Raw genomic sequence first — 20,491 nt, 5'->3', positions numbered from 1 at the left:
GTATATATATGTGTGGATTGTTGTAAGAGTTGTATGAGCCCCTAATAAAATGTTTAAAAAAGAAAGAGCTTTATATAAAGAGTAATTGCACATTAAGAAAACCTCCCAGCCCAGTCCACATCAAGTCCAGAAGTCTGATATTAGCTCATATGTCTGATACCAATCTCTAAAGTCCTCTTCAGACTCATGACACACATGCAATGACGCCAAATGCAGGAAAATCACAGGCCAGTGGGTGGGAAGTCTTGTGGATCCAGTGGCATTTTAAGCATCTCAGTGTTGTCAGGGGTCTCCACATGGTTCCTCCAGCTCAGGGCACTAGCGTAGCTCCAAGTGTCTTGTCAGCTGTAATGTCTCCCAGAGTCAGCCTGTGTCCTGCTTCCAAGGAGCCATTTGTCTCCTTAGCACATGCAAATGAGGTCATCAAGCTGTGATGACCCATCAAGGGTCTAAACGCCACCCGGTCACTCAATCAAATTGGTGACAGATGATATAACTACACAGTTACATTCTAAGAAGCCACCAGAGGCAATTCTGCCTTGTTCCACAGAGTTGCTCTAAGTCAGAATAGACTCGATGGAGGTGAGTTTTGAGTGAGTAGCATCGCATTCCAGGCTTAGCCAGCAGGTGGAGGGTAAGGAAGTCGTCCACATCCTCTGGGAAGACCATGATCTCAGCAGCCAGGTCCGCACAGAGAGGGGGGGAGGAGGGAGTATATTTCCAATCACGACATATCTACACTTTCGGAGACATGCAAGCCCCTGATTACATCATAACGGGAAGAAGTTGTACAATGGGCGTGAGTTGGGACCACCTTGATGGCACCTCACAACACAAGCATGAGGCTCCATGGGCTTGAACATGAAGATGAGGTTGTAAAGGGGGACCGGGAACTAGATGGATGGCCACAGGGCCCCTGAAGAGAAATGGGGAGCATCTTTACATTTGGGGAAGAGTATGACCGCCACGACAGCTCAACCTGGGGAGCAAGTATCGGGCAGGAATCAACACTGGTGGGTTACCCTTCACGGCAACCACTGTCACAGAGCATTTGAAAAAGGAAAGTCCACTCAGTTCCAACGCACAGTCACCAAGCATGAAGGCGCCAATGTGAGGCTGCGAAGTAGACGTGCTACTGTCACTCTGTGGGGCCCACTTCCCAGGTATTCTCGCAAAGCAACAAACAGGGGTTTTCTGGGACCATAGACGCCTCCAGAGATGAGCACAAACACCCTTCCAAGACAAGCTACAGCTCCCTCCTCCTGATAAAGAGGTGAAACACCTTTTCGATAAAAGCCCAGAGTACATACTTCTGTGTTGCCAGCCGATGGCATTGTGGGTTAGGTGTTGGGCTGCTAACTGAAAGGTCAGTGGTTCAAATGCACTAGATGATAAAGATGAGTCTCTCTGCTCTCATAAAGTTGGACAATCTCAGAAACCCTAGAGTGGGCCCCTGTGAGTCAGAATCAACTCGAGAGCAGTGGGCCGGGCTGGGTGTTAGTCTCTGTGAGAAAGAACATAAAACGGGGTGAGAAGACAAGGACATCAAGAACTTGTGGTTGAAAGGAGTTCTTCTCAAAGAGCCAGCCTCTGAACTACGAAGCAGGGTTCGGAATATCTGCACGACGGTGATTGTACTCAGGGAGTCTCCAAAAGTTGATGGAATTTCCCCACCATCTTTGCAGCCCCGCATTATTTGCTGTCTTATATGAGCGTACGTATTAGTGTGGCATTTGATTCGAGAGCAACAGAAACTTCAGCTCCGTCTATGCTTCAAAGAGTTCTTTCAAAACAGGGTAAAATAAACTTTCCAGGTAGGTTGAAAGTTCCTGGAAATAATTCCATGATCCTTTCATCCTAGTTTTTTCACAAGCCGTGTGAATCTCTCTCCTGCTGCCCCTGACACCCCTCTCCCACCTTACATAAGGCAAGTAGCATGCTTCATTCCTGGGTGGTTCTTAGACTCGAGCAAAGAGCATCATGTGCCCATTCTGATGTACACACTGAGGTTCAGGGGCAAGAGGTGCCTTGTCCAGGACCATCAGAGGTCTCAAGTGTGCCTGTCCTGGTAGGGGACAGCCAGAGTAGATGGCAATGTAGCTCGAGGGAGGGGATTACATGTGCCTCACTGACCACCCTTCCCGGGGCCCAGCCTGATGCTGCGGCCCAGAAGGAAAATGGATCATGGATGGCAGGCTCTGGTGTTCGCCAGCCTAGATTTAAACTAGAACTCTGACCTTCGCTGTCTGGGCCTCAGTGTGAACAATCACAGTAGTGCTGCTCTTGAAGTGCAATTGTGGGGTTTGAATGAGCTGACACAGGTAACGGCACTCAACACAGTGCCTGGTACACAGCTGGAGGATGGGGAGGTGGATGCTCAGGTGGTAGGTTGATGGGAAGGCAGGAGATGGATGGATGGATGGATGGATGGATGGATGGATGGATGGATGGAAGAATGAATGCACACATGGTTGAATGGGTGAGTACATGAACAGGTGGGTAAATGGTGGACAATTATAGCTCATAGTGATGTTTGAGGATGGAGTAGAAGGGCCACATAGGTTTAGCAAGACTGTAAACCTTTATGGGTGTGGGTGAATAGATGGCTGAATAGATGGATAAACATGTAGGGCACAAAGATGGATAACTGGAGTTTAGATTATAGATGGATCCCCTCTCCATTCCGAGTAGGTCAGTGTAAAGGTGAATGAATTATGAGCAGGTAGATAGATGGACGAACGTCGATGCTGTTAGGTGCTGTTGAGTCAGTTCCCAGAATGAAACACTGCCAGGTCCTGCACCATCCTGAAAACTGTTCATGAGGTTTCCAGTCTATGACAATGTAGCAATGCTATCCGTGAGATTTTCAGTGGCTAATTCCTCAGAAGTGGACAACCTGTTCCTTCTTGAGTCTATTCTTAGTCTGGAAGCTCTATTGACACCTGTTCCCTTTGGATGACCTTACCAGTATTTCCAGTGACATAGCTTCCAGCATTTCAGTAACACACAAGCCACCACAATACACCACACTGACAGACAAGTGGTAAGAGATGTGTGGGTGAATGGATAAAAGTACAGGCACGTGGATGATTGTATGGGTACTTGGATGCAATGGGAGTAGATTGGTAGGAGGGTGGATTGTGGATACCTGGGCAGATGGTGGATCGATGGGTGGGTAGATGGATAAAATACAGGCACATGCCATCTGCAGAAGGCTATAGATGACAGTGAAAGCCCCAAATCACTTGCAGCGCTCCACACTCGGATAAAACCCTCACTGACTGTCCTCAGACCACTGTTCAGGAGTGTGAGCAGTCTTGCCCTCAGAGGAAGTGCATTGGAAAGTAGACCATTGTGGATCCAGTTAGGTTAAAACTTCACATATTATTGGTTTTCTCTTATGACCCATTTTTAATTGGTTCTACTTTCTAGTCTCTTCTGCTTTCTGTTGGATTGGGGTTTTTGTGTTTTAGTTTGCTGTCATCATTGGGGTTTTCTGTATACTTTTGCATGAAATCCAGGATAGGTACATCTAGAGATATAGTACCTGGGTTGATTGTTCCTCGGGTTGTGATAGGAGAGCTTGAGGGATAATGGGAAGTGCATGATAACAGGCACAAGAATGAAGAAAATGTCAGGCATCAAAGAAAAAAAAATTATATCGTTGTGTGCTCACCTCCATGATACAATCACTGAAGACAAATGGGTGCATAAGTAAATGTGGTGAAGAAAGCTGATGGTGCCCGGCTGTCAAAAGATATAGCATCTGGGGGTCTTAAAGGCTTGAAGGTAAACAAGTGGCCATCTAGCTCAGAAGCAACAAAGCCCACATGGAAGAAGCACACCAGCCTTTGCGATTATGAGGTGTCGAAGGGATCAGGTATCAGGCATCATCAGAACAAAAATCTTATCATAGTGAAGGAGGGGGAGTGTGGAGTGGAGACCCAAAACCCATTTGCAGGCAACTGGACATCCCCTTACAGAAGGCTCTTGGGGAGGAGACGAGCCAGTCAGGGTGCAGTGTAGCAACGATGAAACATACAACTTTCCTCTGGTTCCTAAATGCTTCCTCCTCCCCCACTATCATGAACCCAATTCTACCTTACAAATCTGGCTGGACCAAAGGATGTAGACTGGTGCAGATAGGAGCTGGAAACACAGGGAATCCAGGCAGATGATCCCTTCAGGACCAATGGTGAGAGTGACGATACTGGGAGGGTAGAGGGATGGTGGGTTGGAAAGGGGGAACCGATTACAAGGATCTACATGTGACCTCCTCCCTGGGGGATGGACAACAGAAAAGTGGGTGAAGAGAGACGTGGGATAGTGCAAGATATGACAAAATAATAATTTATAAATTATCAAGGGTTTGAGAGGGAGGGGGAGCAGGGAGAAAGGGGGAAATGAGGAGCTGATGCCAGGGGCTTAGGCAGAGAGCTGATGTTTTGAGAATGACAAGGGCAATGAACGTACACATGTGCTTTACACAATTGATGTATGGATGGATGGTGATAAGAGTTGTTTGTGCCCCTAATCAAATGATTTTCTTTTTAAGAAGAAGAAAGAGGGCTAGTTGGCTGGAGATAGAAGTAGATGAATGAATGGATGGTGAATTGATGGGTGGATGAGCAAGCTGGAACCTTCCCCACAGGGTGGAGGCAGACCCCAGGCCTGTCCGGGCCCGAGATGGACACTCACCGGCTGAACTAGAACATTGTTCTTGCCGTAGAGCAGGGTGGCACGGGAGTTCTGATGTAAGGACTCCACGTAGTCTCGGGCTGAGAGAGATGGCCTGTCATCCATGCTACCACTCGAATGCCTCTTCTGGATCTGGAAGAGGGGTGAGAGCCTGGAGGGGGCTTCATGGCCCTTACCCCATACCCCACCCCCTTGCCGAGTTGGTGGCTTCCGCCCAAACCCCTCCCAAGGAGCCCCAGCCTGCTCCCGCTTACGCAGAGGGCGGGCCGTTTGGTGGGTGAGTCCTGGCGCAGGTGAGAGCTGTGGATGCGGTGTCTCTGGACCAGCTCATCGGCTGAAGGGTCAGTCCAAAAGTGGTCTGCGGTCTTCATCTTGGTGTACTCCAGGGCACAGGGCCCCACTGCCAAGCACAGTGAGGGGGAGATCATAGGTGCTGGAGAGCACACCCTCCCAGCCACCACCAGATGGGCCACGCAGTTCACTACCCCTCAAGCTTGTTGCAGAGCCAGGGAAGCCAGAACAAGGCCCTGAGAGCCACAGACAGTGGCCAGGTCATGTTTGATCGGCTGAGTGGAGGGGAAAGAGATTCTTAGCAGGTGCCCTCCCGAGAAGACTTCGGGGACTCCAGATAAAGCAGGGTGCAGTCAAGTGCTTACCCAACAAAGACGCAAGGATGGGGCCGTCCACCGGATCCATCAGAAGAGCATCCTTCTCATAGTATTTGCTGACAGGCGAGACAGGGGCAAGTGGGTTAGGGCCAGCCAGCAGAGGGCTGACTGCCACCTAGTGGCTAGAGTAGGCATAACTGGATGCAGTATCTCCCTGGTCCCTTGCTGAACCCCCTACAGCCTATCTGTAAAACGGGAGCAGCTCACTCTTTCTGAATGAATTCTGACTCCTAGTGACCCCACAGGGCAGGGTAGAGCTGCTCCTGTGGGTTTCTGAGACTAACTCTTATTGGGAGTACAAAGCCTCATTTTTCTCTCACGGAAGGGCTGGCGTTTTCGAACTGCTGACTTCAAGGTTAGCAGCCCAACATGTAACCCACTAAGCCACCAGGGCTCTGGGTCCCTGAAAGAGAACAGATGACAGGCACCAATACTGAAATATAGTAGAGGAGACTGGCTTCCAAACACTGGTGGGAAAAAGTCCCACGAGCATTTAATCTTTGTCCATGGCTGTTTTGAAGCCCTTTGTATGGTCAGGAGCATAGTGGGTTATGCATTGGGCGGCCAACCACAGGTCAGCAGTTCGAAACCCCCAGCTCCTTCGGGGAGAAAGATGAAGCTTTCTACTCCCATAGAGCGTTTCCGTCTCAAAAACCCACAGAGGCAGTTCTACCTGTCCTGTAGGGGCACTACCAGCCGGCCCTGACTGGACAGCAGCGAGGTTTTGCGCTTGTGGCCCCAGGGAGTTGGTTGTGAACAGATTGGGAACCTCAAGTCTCTGGCCTGTGTGCGATTTCCATGTCAGACAAGAAGTCGCTAACAAGCTCGATGACCATGCCTCGCCTTATATAAAAATACAAACCAAACCTACTGCCATCAAGGCTACAGGACAGGGCCAAACTGCCCCTGTGAGAGTATGAGACTGTAACTTTAAAAAAATCATTTTATTGAAGGCTCAGACAATTTTTAGCACAATCCATCCATCCATCGTGTCAAGCACATTTGTACATTTGTTGCCGTCATCATTTTCAAAACATTTTCTTCCTATTTGAGCCCTTGCTATCAGGTTATCATTCCCCCCTCTCCCTCCCTCGGGAACCCTTGATAATTTATAAATTATTGCTATTTTTTCATGTCTCACACTGAACGATGTATTGAGACTGACTCTTGACGGGATAGAGAAACCGGTCTTTCTCCTGCAGAGTAGCTGGCCTTGTGGGGAGCAGCCCAATGCATACCTACTCAGCTACAGGGCTCCTTCCCTCTTAATATCCGGGGCACAAAATAGTGCTCAGTGCGTGGTGGACCAGAAGCCTCCCTGCTCTGATAAGCAGTGCAGGTGAAGCTGGCCACAGTGCTAATGAACACAGCCTGGCCTCCAGCTCTTCAAAAGAACTCGGATATGGTCAACAAGGCGCGGAGGCTTTCTGTGCTGGGTTTGAATTGAAAGAGAACTTTCACTTCCAAATCCTTGCAATGCCACAGGATGGAGGAGTGCTCCCCAGAGTCCCTGCACCTGGAGGTGTTTACGGGAACAAGCTACCTTACTGGGCTCCCTCAGGGTGGCTGGCGGGTTTGTTCAACGTTGTGCTGCAGCTTCTAACTCGTTGATGAAAATTCACACCTCTGAGTGGACTCTGACTCCATCCCCTGGGACAGAGCAGAACTGCTCCCTTGATTTCTGAGACTGTCAATCATTACAGGAACAGAGAGAGAGAGAGCCTTTCCCCCTTGGGGCGGCTGGTGGGCTTGAACCACCAACCTGGTCATTACCAGTCCAACACTTATCTCACTGCACCACCAGGGCTCCTTCAGTTTCCAAACACCAAATAAACCAGCCTCACTGCCATCAAGTCAATGCTGACGATACTCAAATACCCGGCACTGATATCAAACACCTGAATCATCGCCCAGGTTCTGGGAGACCTTTGCTTAAACACTCTCCAGTCTCACGTGCGGGGGACAGACAGACACAGCACACCCAGACCCTCCCTCACCTGCTGTTTTCCACCAGGTAGTGCACAATCTTGTCCAGGACCTTCTCAAACAGGGCCGTGCGGATCCACAGGTGCTTGATGGCGAGAGGGGACAGGCTGGGCAGCTTGGGCAGCTTGCGTGCATTGTCCTGGAGGCCTTGGATCTGACTCCGACTTCCAGATAGATAGAGGAAGGGGACACAGTGATTCTTCGCACGAGAGAACGCTCTCAGGATGGCGATGCAATGAGAAGGTGGCCCGCTTCTCTCCGAAACAACGCACTGCCATCGAGTGAGTTCCACTCAGAGTGAGCCGCTAGGACGGAGCAGAGCTGCTCCGGCGGCTTCCAGGCCAGCCACCCCATACGCGAGTGGGAGGCCTCCTCTCTCTCCCCAGCAGCAATTGCTGGTTTCAAAGTGCCGGCCTTCCGGGTAGGAGCCCACTCGTGTGGACCCACGCCTCGGTCAAGGCTCCCTTACGGATGGTGGGGGTGCCTGGGGGGCTAGCACCCCGGAGTGAAACAGAGGGAGCCCCTCCGCAGTGGCTGCAACTACGGTGGCAAAGGGCAGGAGGATGGCGTGGCCGGGCCGGCAGCAGCCTGGGTCGTGTGCAGGGTCACTATGAGTTGGAACAGCAGTGGGTTTGGCTGGGGTGGGGGCTGGGGGGCCCACAGGTGCCTGCGTTGGGGAGTCAGAGGGAAGGGGAGTCAGCTGCAGGGGGGAATCGGTGCAAAGGTCCCAAGACTAGCAGGTAGAGGGGAAGGAGGGTGGAGAAGGCTGAGAGAACTTTTTGGTAGGGGGGTGGAGGGAGGGGCAAGTGCTGGAGCTGGCAGAGCCCAGCGAGGAATGCCTCTGCCCTCTGTGGCCTGCCCACCACCACCACCACCCACCCCCACGCCCGGAGCCTGGGCTCCCATCCCTGGCCCTGAGAGGACTCACGTGTTCTCCATGAGCTGCTCAAGGTCCTGGACCTTGCGGCTGAGCTCCTCGGCCGGCGGGAAGCTCTTGCCCACCTTCATGAAGAGAGCCGCGATCTTGTTGCTCCGCAGGAAGCCGGCTGCCCGCCGCCGCAGCCCATGCAGAATGCACGCCTCCACGGCCGCTGAGGGGACACAGTGGTCAGCGGGCCCAGCCAGGGCCACCCTCCCCAGCACCCAGCCCAACTCGGGGCTGTGGTCAGACAGGGGTGGGTGTCTGAGAGCACCTGGACCCCAAGGCGCACAAAAACTCCCAACAACAGTATCATGGGGGAGATTTGTATATGCAGCTCCTTCCACACCCTCAGTGTGGGGTGAGACCCAGAGGGGAACCGTGCTCTGTTCATGTGCTCACTCCACCACCAACCACCTGCAGCGTGGGCATCATGATGGCCCCTCTCTGTGCCTCGGTCTTCTTATCTGTAAAGTGGGGCCAGTGGAAACACTGAGGATGGATGGGAAGAAATTCACCACTCAGAAAGTGCACCTAGAGCTTTATGACATTTTAAATTATTACTGTCCACGGGTCAGACCAGGAACCCTGGCGGTGGAGTGGGTTAAGAGTTGGGCTGCTAATGTCAACATCAGAGAGAAAGACGGGGCTTTCTACTCCTGTAAAGAGTGACAGTTTCAAAGCCCCAGAGGGGCGGTGCTGCCCTGTTCTCTAGGGTCCCTATGAGTTGGGGTCCACTCAATGGCAGTGAGTTTGGAAGGGTCAATTCCCCCACTCCCTTGTCTGTCAGTGGGCGGGCCTGTGCTAGCTTTTGTGTGGCCGTGAAGCTGGAAGCTAGGCCCCCGGGGTTTCAAATGCGAGCAGGGTCACCCAGAGCCGCCTGTTTCTGCAGAACTTCCTGACAGGGCCGAGGGAATGCGCAGTCCACTTCTGAGGGTGAAAAGACAGAAAGTACCATAGACTTCTAGAAGAGCAAATTGGTCTCCTTAGCAGCAGGATGGAGAGACTTCACCTCTCGGGCATTGGACAAGTTCTCAGGAGAGGCAGGTCCCCAGAGAAGGCCCTCGTGCTGTTGGATCCCGTGCCTTTGCTTTGAGTCCATTCTGAGGTACAGCAACCGTCCAGGGCAGAGGGCTATCGCCTTCCTGTGAACTGAAGGCCAGGCTTGTTCTTGCACGGAGCAGCTGACGAGTCACACCGCTGACTTTCAGATGCGCAACAGACGGGTTACCACTGTGCCACCAGGACTGCTCCCAGTACACACTGGGAGCCTGACCAACGTTTCTAGCAAAAGTAGCCTGAACACTTTCCACAGGGTCGGTGACTCCACTTTTGACCGGTCACCTGCTTAGAGCCCGCCCTAGTTAAGTTTCACCTCATCTAATTCCCACAACGGCGCCCACAAGGTGAGCCCTCCCCATGGCCACAGAGAGCAAAGCAGGACTCGGGGCTTGAGTGCCTTGTCTCGGGTGCTGCTGTTTGTAAGGACACAGATTGGGACAAAGGCCTCGTAGGCCTCATCCAAGACCCACTGCCCACTGTCCAAGGCCTAGGCCAGGGCGGAAATGCTCCCGAGGACTTCCAAGGCTGTCTGTCTTTAGGGGAGCAGACTGCTTCATCTCGTAACTATCTGAACTTTCCATTGTAGGCAGTATCCTGTGCCTCGGGTTATACTGATTTAAGTTCATGGCCACTTTGCTGAAGATCATGCAACAAAGGTTGCAGCAGGGAGCTGTCGGAGGTTCAGGCTGGATTCAAGAGGACTTAGAACAAGGGCTATCGTTGCTGATGTCAGATGGAATTTAACTGAATGCAGAGAGTACCAGAAAGACGTGTTTTTTTTATTGACTATGCCAAGGCATTTGACTATGTGGACCATAATAAACTCAGAATAACCTTGAGAAGAAATGGACTTCCAGAACACTTCATTGTGCTCCTGCAGAACGTGAAGGTGGATCAAGGGGCAAGTGTGTGAACAGAACAAGGGATACTTCAGGGCTTAAAATCAAGAAAGGTGTGCATCAGAGTTGTATTCTCTCATCATACTTGCTCAATCTGTATGCTCAGCAAATAATCAGAGGAGCTGGTTTACATGAAGAAGAACATGACATAAGGAGTGGAGAAAGGCTTATTAACAAACTGCGATATGCAGATGACACAACCTTGCTTACTGAAAGTGAGGAGGACTGGAAGCACTTGCTGATGAAGATCAGGATTGCAGCCTGCAGTGTGGATGACAATTCAATGTACAGAAGACAAATATCCCCACAACTGGACCAACTGGTGACATCGTGATGGCTAAGATGCACCTGACCCAAGCCATGGTCGTCTCCATTGCCTCATATGCATCCAAAAGTTGGATATTGAGTAAGAAAGATCGAAGAAGAATCAATGCTTTTGAATTATTGAAAGTACTATGGGTTAGTCTGGGTAGACTAGAGAAACAAAATCCAGGGACACTCATATGTTTATGAGAGAGCTTTACATCAGAGAATAATTTAATATTAAGAAAACATCCCAGCCCAATCCAGATCAAGTCCATAAATCTTATATTAGCCATATGTCCAATACCAGTCTATAATTTCCTCTTCAGACTCACACAACACATGCAATGATGCTGAATGCAGGAGGATCACAGGACTGTGGGTGGGAAGTCTTGTGGATCCAGTGGCGGTGGAAGCATCTCAGCACTGGCGTTGGTCTCCATATGGCTCCTCCAGCTCCAGGGCTCTGGCTCCATCAGAGTAGCTGCATCTGGCTTGTCAACAGGAATGTCTCCCAGGGGGAGTGTGTCCCGCCTCCAGGGAGGAAGACAGAAGTTCCCAGAGTCCTCAGGAGAAGGCAAGACCCACACAGCAGCTTGATTGGATATGACCTGATTGACAGGCTAGACTCCACCCTTTCACTCCAGTTAACAGGAGATTATGTAACTGCCATAACTGCTGAAAGGACAACCGGAGATTTCTTGGAAGAAGTATGGCCTGGGTGCTTCTTAGAGGAAAAGATGACAAGACTTCGCCTTACATACTTTGGACATATTGCCAGGTGAGACCCGGCGCTGGAAAGGACATCATGCTTGCGAAAGGAAAGGGATGGTCAAACAAGGACAGCCTTCCAGGAGCTTGACTGACACCGTGGCGGCAGCAACGGGCTCAGGCCAATTGTGAGGATGACACGGAACGGTGCAGTGTTTCGTTCTGTTGTGCAAAGGGTCACCACAGGCTGGCACCAACGCAGGGGCACCTAACAACAAGTGGATAATCTATCCAGGTGGCATGGGCACTGCTTAGCTCTGTTTGACAGTGGCTTCTAAGAAACAAGCGACAAAAGAAACCTCAAGTAGCGTCTTCTCAAAAACAACTTATTGACCTCAATTTGATTCTGACTCATGAAAACCCTTGTGCGTCAGAATGGCACCGTAACCGTGGGTTACCATGGTTGTAGCCATGAAATGTCCGTGACTGTGACATTTCAGAGACAGATCACCAGGCCTTTCTTCCAATGTGCCTCTGGGCCAACTCGAACCTCCAACCTTTCAGTTAAGAGTGTTTTGATCATACAAATGAAACCCAAACCAAATTCACTGCCATCAGGTCAATTCAGCCTCCTAGGGACTCTCCCTGGCAGGGCACCACTGCTCCACGGGTTTCTGAGGCAGTCAGTCTTCCTGGGAGCTTCCTCTTCGTCCATGGGACCACTCAGGGGACTGCATTTAACATCATCCAATGGCTCCCACCCCTAAACTCTGAACAAAGCTAGAAACGTATTATAACAGTATCCTTTTCTCTCCCTACCAACAAAGGAACCCTGGTGGCATAATGGGTTGCACGGTGGGCTGCTAACCAGAAGGTAAGTAGTTTGAAACCACCAAGCACTCCGTGGGATAGAGATAAGGCTCTCTGCTCAGATAAAGATCGAAAGCCTCCAAAGTCTAACTAACCAGGGTTGCTATGGCATAGTGGTTATTCATTGGGCTGTGACCTACAAAGTCAACTGTTCAAAAGCCCCAGCCGATCCTCACCAGAAAGATGAGGCTGTCTACTCCCTGAAGGGTTATAATCTGGGTGCTCGCATAGACTCTTCATATCAACAGTATCTTGAGTTCTGTGTCATTGGGAAAACTGCTGATGTTACCAGGCAATTGCCTTACACTACAAGGGGATGATTGACAATGTTTTTCTTTTTCATTTTTCTGCCTTTTGTTTGTTGTTGGTCTTGTGGGTTTTTATCTTTGTCACAATACGATCGCCAAAGGAAACCAGAGTCATTCATAACTGTGAACAAGCAGATGGATTCTGGGCTCCCACTTAACTCTAACTCCAGTCCAAGAACAGTTAGTTCTGATAACACAGCCCTGCTTGACCCTCACCATCAAAAAATGGTCACTGAAGGTAAGGGTGCTCAGCAAAGAGTGGTAAAGAAAGCAGATGGAGTCTGGCTATCAACTGGAATAGTGTCTGGGGTCTTAAAGGCTTGTGAGGAGCCAACTAAGTCCACACAAAGAAGTCTGGGTCCTCACGTAGACTCCTCATATCAACAGTGTCCTGAGTTCTATGTCTCTGGAAACATTGTTGATGTTTTTTAAAATATTGATGGTGGCCTTTCCTTTCTTACTCTGTACTTGTACTTTTATTGTATATTATGATTTTCTTCTTGCCATTTTATTTTGGTTTTGTTTTTTATTGTTTCTGTTGGGTTTCCCAGTTTGTGAAGCATAGAGACAATACCTGATGCCATGGTTTAATGGGGATGTGGGGGAAGGGTGGGTGGGCAGTGGGGAGGGTGAGAGGATTTGGAGAGCAAACAATGACTGTGGGGGATGGAGGGAGTACTAGAACTGATTGTGATGATGTGCATACAACTCATCTTTGAAGTGACATAACCATGATATGTGAATACCAAGAAATCTACTCAAAAGAAAAAAAAATACCAAACTTGACCAATGGTTACCATGGATAAAGGGGGAAAGAGTTGTTGCTTAGGAAATAGTGAGTTTATGTCCAAGGTGGCAGAATAATCTGGAAAATGATATCAATTATATTTGTACAACAGGAAGCATGTAATCAATGGCACTGAATTATACAGGTAGAAGTTGTAGAATTGGAGAATGTTTTGTTGTGTATATTTTTGTCACAATTAGAAAAAATAATTACATAACTAATAATGAGTTTAGGGGAGAGAAAATGTTCTAGAATTGAATTTGGGAACAATCATACAACTCTGATTGATATGAGTGACTCATTGAACTGTATGACATGTGGGTGAAGTGCTAATAAAACTGGTTTTTTTTTAAGTGAGATTGGGTTACAGTCTTGGAACCCACAGGGGCAGTTCTACCCTGTCCTCTAGGGGCGTGATGAGTCAGAATCGACTGAGTGGCAGTGAGTTTGGTGATTTTGAGTTCTTAATGCGGGGGTCACCATGACTTAGGGGTGGCCTTAAAAGCATCTGACAGCAACAGGTAGTTCCTGCTAGTGACATCATGACATGCAGGGGGGCCCAAGAAGACCCTGGGGTTCTGGTCTGACAATTGCCGTGAGGCAGTTCCGACAGAAATCGAACACCTCTTAATGTTTAAGTTCTCACAGCTGGCAGTGTTCAGTCAGGGAGTCAGGGCACCAACCATCTTCATGGAAACTCTGAGGATGATCGCACAACAAATGCCACCCACTCGGCGGGGCTGTCTGTGACTCCCCTTCCTCACAATGACCCAAGAGAGCATGCCACGCCACTGAGTCCGTGCTGACACGGCAACCCTGCAGGACACAGGGCTCCTCGGGGCTTCCCAAACTGCCACTCTTTGCATGAGGACAAAGTGTCCTCTTTCGATGGGGAGTCGCTGGTGGGTTTAAACTGCCAACTTCTGGTTTTCAGCCTAACCAGCAGCAGCGCCAGAGAGCCTTTACTAACAGCGAAAAGTGCAAAAATCAAACAACAAAACTCACAGCAATCAAACACGCAGCTTGTCCTAAGTCACACATGTGGCAAGTTGGGGACCATTTATATTTACATAAGCGCATCCCACGGTGAAAGGCAAAGACCCTCAATGAGATGGACTGACACCATGGCTGCAACCATGGGCTCACACAGAACATTGATTGTAGGTCGGCACAGGACTGGGCGATACTGCTTCCTTCCCGTGGTATGCCGGGTTGCTATGAGACGGAGTCCATCTGATGGCACCTCAGAACAATGCTCCCATTTACGACAAAATCTTGCCCAAAGGCATCCAGGGAGGAAGTGGCAGTGCTGGGATCCGGTCCCCAGTCTGCCTGGCTACGAAGAAGGTGAGCTGAAATCAGTGGCCACCAAGGTCAGAGTGTGCTGAGGGCCCATATGGTGGCATCCCCAGCCATCTGGCAGACGCTGACATTCAGGCTGTCCCCTAGCTCAGAGCTCTGGGCAGCACCAAGGTCGAGGGAGGGAAGCGTGTCCTCATGTGGACGTATTCTAGTCTCAGGGGAAGAGGAAGCAGCCACTCCCACCTGCAGACGCACACATAATGCCTCTTCTCCGCAGACATGAGGGTGCTGCCTGAAGGGACATTTGGAGAAGAGCCGACCGGAGGGGTCAGTTATGTACTGAGCCCGGGGCTTGTCTCCCTTGCTGGGAAAGCTGGACCTGGTCCCTCTTTTTACAAAGTCTCCCTCCATCAGTTCCCTTGATGTACAATCACCTTAAAAACAAAACAAAAAAGCCAAACCCACTGCCAGCAAGTGGACTGCAGCCTCTAGGGAGCCTGGTGGACAGTTTCCTAGGATGTCAGTCCTTGTAGGTGCAGAGCACCTCATCTTTCTCCCTGAGAGCTGCTGATAGGTCTAAATGGCCAATCTGAGGTTAGCAGTCATATGCCTAACCCACAGCACCACCAGGTCTCCTACAACAACGCCAGGTGTGAATCGGGGGCGCCTCTCCAGGGGTCTGTTTCAGACGAGTTGCCGTGGAACTGCACCTGACTCAGGGTGATCCCACGTGTGCAGGCTGACACTGTGCTCCACAGGGTCTCCAAGGCTGGGACCACGAGAACAGAGCCAGGCCTTTCCTCTGAAACACCTCAGGATGGCTTTGAACCACCGACCTTTTGATCAGCAGTTGAGTACTTAAGGCTCCTTCATGGGGATGTCGAAGTCATTTTGAATTTCCAAAGATGACCCTCTGGGGGTTCAACAATCCCAGGAGGATTACCGAGCAATGGATTACAGAGCAAGGGCAGCTCGAGGATGCCTGCTGAGAAGCTCCGCTGTGCTTGTGGCAGCACACCTTTCTTGGTCCCCAGGTCCCCGGGAGGCCGACTCACCACAGAAGGAGATGGTGTGGCTGCTGTCTTCATGGACAAACTTTCGTGTGACGGCCTCTTCCATGATCTGCTTTACCTGCAAGACAAAGGAGGTGGGAGAGGGGCATCCCAGGCTGGCCTAGAGGCGGGGGCAGACACCTGAGAAAATGACTTTGACACCCTTTGCAGGGTGGTCGACGGTGGTTTGCAGAGTCCAGGGGAAGCAGTGGAATCAGCATCAGGCTAACTATAAGGTGTGCAGTTTGAACCCAGCAGCAGCACCTCAGAAGAAACTTGAGGCATTCGGCCTCCTGCAGAGACTGGCAGGCTCTCCTCTGTCCCACAGGGTCACTGTGAGTCCGAACGGATGCCACTGCAGAGGTGGCGGGGGAGGTGGGGTGATCACTGCTGTCTGGCCACACTGCCACAGCTGCATCGTTTGCAGGACTGAAGCGCAGGCTTGCCACTCCATGTGATTCTCCTTTCAAGTTCTTGGCCATGGAGGGCTTCTTCTCGCTTGTGTCACACCAAACGTCTCTGAGGCAGCCCCTCTAGCAACATACTCCACTTACTTACCAGTCTCTTCTCTGCCTATTCTAGCCTCCAGACACCTGTCAGTTATACGTGGTTGTGATGCTGGGAGTTATGCCATCGGGATTTCAAGTACCAGCCAGGTCACCCATGGCAGACAAGTTTCAAGGGGGAGATTCTAGATGACACCAGACTAGGAAGACAGGCCTGACAATCAATGTATGAAAATCAGCTAATGAAAACCATATGGATCTAGATGCAAAACATTTAAACAAAGAGGAAATTGGGTCAATTTCATGAGAGAACAGACTGTTTTAGACTTGGGTTGAAATGAATAAACAAGGTAACTTCACAGAAAGCAAATAAGCCTCATCAAAATTTTTAAGAAGGAAAATCAGAAAGACCTCAGAAACAAAAGAAAACAAAACCGCACTGCCTTTGAGTCAATTCCAACTCATGGAGACTCTACAGGACAGGGCAGAACTGCCCCTGTGGGTTCTGAGACCGTAGCTCATTATGGGAGCAGACAGTCTCGTCTTTCTCCTGCAGAGCTGCTGCTGGTTTCCAACTGCTGACCTCGTGGTTAGCAGCCCAGCACTTAACCCCTATATGATCAGGGTACCTCATACAGACCTAGTAGATAGGAAGATAACAGTAAAGGAAAAAAGAAGCCAAGAAAAACAATAAAAATGAATTCGGCACACAAATTACGAGGAACCAAAAACCCACCACCACCACTACCACACCTAACACACACACACACACACACTCACAAAGCCACACACCAAAATGAGTGTTAAGTTCATACCTATCAAAAAGGATGCTGAATGTAAATGGATTAAATGTACCCATTAAGAGGCAGAGAGTAGTATAATGGATAGGAAAACAGGGCCCATTAATATGCTGCGTGTAGCAGGGAACACACCTTAGACTCGAAAACAAAAATAAGACTAAAAATCAAAGAATGGAAAAGATATATCAAATTTATGACAATAAAAAGCAGTAGTGGCAATATGAATCTTGGATAAAACAGACTTCAAGGTAAAATACACCATCAGCAACAAAGAAGTGCATTACATAATGACCACAAGGACAACTGAACAAGAAGACATCCCCATAATAAATATCTATGCACCCAGTAAAATATCTTCAAACTATATTAATCAAACCTCTACAAATATTAAATGAGAAACTGACAACACTAACAGTAGTAGGAGATTTGAATACATCACTCTTGAGGAAGAAATTTTAAAAGACACAAAAGCATTAGACACAACTAATCAACTTGACCTTTCAGACAGATATAGAACATGCCACCCAACAGTTATGCAATATACCATATATACTCGAGTATGAGCCAACCCAAATATCAGCTGAGGCACCTAATTTTAGCACAAAAACTGCATTAAAATGTGTTGGAAAAACAGCTTGTACATGAGTATATATGGTATATTCTTCCCCAGTATGCATGGAACACTCTCCATAATAGACCATCTGTCCGGTCACAAAGAAAGCATAATTTTTTTAAAAAACACATCAAAATAATGCAATCCAACTTCTCAGATTACAACACTATAAAACTAGAAATCAACAACAGGAATATCAAAGAAAAAATAATATATGTGGAAGTTGAATAAACATGCTTTAAAACTACTGGGTAAATGAAGAAATAAAAATGAATTTTAAAATTCTTGGATAAAGATTAAATAAGAATGAAAATGCAGTGAGCTACAACTAAAGCAGTAGTACTCAGGGAGCAAATGATAGCAATAAACATACACATCAAAAAAGGAGAAAGAATAAAAATCAACACCTCAATCCAATATCTCCAACAACCAGAACAAGATCAGCCAAATAATCCCTCAGCCACCAGAAGTTATAAAGATTACAACAGAAACAAATGAATCCAAAAGCAGAAAAACAATAGCAAGAATCAACAAAATAACCTGGTTCTTTGAATGGATTAACAAAATTGACCACTGAGAAACCTAACAGAGGGAAAGGAAGAGAAGATGCAAATATCAAGAATTAAAAAACTAATTGGGCAACTGCCAACATAATACCACGAAGGGTTTGACTCTAACAAATTTGGAAAACTAGGGAAAATGGGCAAATCTGTAGAAACAAGCTACCTCCCTAACACAGATAGCAGTAGAAAAACTGAACAGAGCCGTGACGAAAGAAGTAGATCAAATTATTAAGAAACGCACAACAATAAAAACAATACTTTTGGGGAAGGGAAAAACTGAGGAATTGATACCAAGGGCTCAAGTAGAAAGCGAATGTTTTGAGAATGATGAGGACAACGAATGTTGTCAACATCAAGTCTGGCTCATTGACAGTATTTAAACATGAAAAGTACAAGGAAACACTAAGCAAGCAGTTATAGCAATACTATGAAATCTCCAATGATTGTTTTGCTCGTTGCTTTGTGTGCTTTGGTGCAACTTTTCTACATTGTGATTGTATTGCTTTGTGTTTCTTGTTTTATACACTTAGGACTTTGGAGTGAAATACTCTGACATGCCAGGCACTGAAGGACAGGCAGGCCTGCTCATGCAGTTAACATTCCAGAGGCCTGGCTGGCCTCCGGGATGCAGGACCCACCCCACTCTGCTCTCAGCTACTGTGGGACTTCAGTAAACCCCCTTCCCTCTCTGAACCTTGGTTCCTTCCCTTGGGAGTAAGGTCAGATGAGATTATTTCAAAGGCCTGTTCTGGTTCTACACCTGCAAACACACAGACTTCAAATCAGTGCCAACTCATGGTGACTTTGTAGGACAGAGAACTGTTGCTTAGGGTTTCTGAGGTTGTCGATCTTTATGAAAGCAGACAGCCTCCACTTTCTTCTCCCACAGAGCAGCTGGTGGATTCGAACTGCCCACCTTTAGATTAGCAGCTAAGTGCAGTCATTGTTCCAGCTGGCTATTTCATTATGGCCTTCTTATGCCTATTTACCAAACAACAAACCCCACTGCTGTCAAGTAGATTCTGACTCACGACAACCACCGAGGGTGGAGAAAAATGGCTCCTTAGGGTTTCTGAGACTGTAAACCTTTATGAACGCAGATAGCCTCATCTTTCACCCCTGGAGCGGCCAGTGGGTTTGAACCACCAACTTTGCAGTCAGTGCCGCTACACTTAATCCAGCTCCATCTCACCAGGGATCTGATGTAGTGGGGAAGAGAGCTGGTTCCTGGGGTCATCCCTTCCCCAGCTCCTCTGACCCCCTGCTGCCAGCTCCACTGCTCCGTGACCTGTCAGACCCAGCAGATACACTGGTTTGAAAGCAGGCTCCTCCTACCTCTCCTTCAAAGGACAAAACCAGAGCTCAGCACATCTCTGGCCACTTCCTCTGCCCCATCAGCACCAGCTGTGTGGACAGCTCCTGACCTCGGCACTCAGCCCAGCCTGTGCAGCAGCTCCACGCTACACCTAACCTGTTGTTAGGTGCCATCGTGGCTTCGGACTAACAGCAACCCTGTGCACAACGTGAAACACTGCCCCGTCCGGCGCCATGCTCACAGTCCTTGCTACCTTGGAGCCCATTGTTGCAGCCACTGCGTCCATTCAACTCATCAATCCCTCCAGAGTCTTGTGAGATGGGGGTGGGCAAACTTTTCCCATAAAGAGGTTTGATTTTGTGCACCAGATGGCTTTGGCTGTGACTACACATCTGCTTTGTTGTGGGAAAGGTACCATAGAGGATACACAGAGGAATGGACATGCCGTAGTTTGATTTACAAACTTCACATAGTGGGGCTCAGGTTGTAGCTGGTTAACCCCTACCCAAGACTGTTGGCTCAACTAGGCAGATATGCTTGGCAGCTCCAGGCAAGGAGACTTCTCCTGTCCTGAGTATTGATCTAGCTGGCTGTCCAGGTGGTCCACAGCTGGGTACAACTCCCAAGCACACAAGCACAGCCAGGACCCAGCTCCTCACAGTGGCCAGCACCCCTCCTCACGCTCAGCAAGATTTGGTCTTCCTGCGAACATCCTCCTGTTCCTGTGAGGTGGCCACCTGCCTGCTGCCCACCCTCTGAAACAGCCCTGATATGCAGATGCTACGGCCGGCCTGTGTCCTGGCTCAGCAGTGAGGACAGTGTGCGGCAGGGAGAACTACAAGGAAATTGTGTGCTTCCTGCACCTCCCAACAAATATACTAGCATTCCAATTCTTTGCAGAAGATTGGTCTACTGGGGTGGAGGGGTATGAGTCTTCATATAAGTTGAGCTGTCACCTGAGTTCTTTATGATACCTCCTCAATGCCTGCTGGCCATTAAACCAGCTCTGAGGGAGAGCCCTGGTGGCAGAGTGGATTACAAGTTGGGCTGCTAACCATAAGGTCAGCAGTTTGGAATCACCAGCCTCTTCAAAGGAGAAAGAGGCTTTCTACTCCTGTTAAGCGTTAGT

General features: G+C 49.0%; 1 protein-coding gene across 3 annotated transcripts in view; it reads right to left on the bottom strand.

Annotated features, from left to right (window-relative positions):
- Window positions 1–20,491, bottom strand: part of SGSM1 (small G protein signaling modulator 1) — an 82,539-nt gene that overhangs the window by 49,260 nt on the left and 12,788 nt on the right. For all 3 annotated transcript variants that reach the window (XM_075534483.1, XM_075534481.1, XM_075534482.1), the window contains exons 3-8: window positions 15,569–15,644; window positions 8,281–8,443; window positions 7,364–7,516; window positions 5,355–5,422; window positions 4,953–5,098; window positions 4,699–4,830 (exon numbers count right to left, since the gene is read on the bottom strand). In XM_075534483.1, coding sequence (XP_075390598.1) covers window positions 4,699–4,830; window positions 4,953–5,098; window positions 5,355–5,422; window positions 7,364–7,516; window positions 8,281–8,443; window positions 15,569–15,644 — 738 coding nt within the window. The remainder of the gene's footprint in view (window positions 1–4,698; window positions 4,831–4,952; window positions 5,099–5,354; window positions 5,423–7,363; window positions 7,517–8,280; window positions 8,444–15,568; window positions 15,645–20,491) is intronic.

This window comes from Tenrec ecaudatus, chromosome 16 (genome assembly GCF_050624435.1).
Source record: "Tenrec ecaudatus isolate mTenEca1 chromosome 16, mTenEca1.hap1, whole genome shotgun sequence".
NCBI classification, from domain to species: Eukaryota; Metazoa; Chordata; class Mammalia; order Afrosoricida; family Tenrecidae; genus Tenrec; species Tenrec ecaudatus.
Note: the sequence above shows the minus strand (reverse complement) of the source record. Positions and strands in the feature narration are given on the sequence as shown.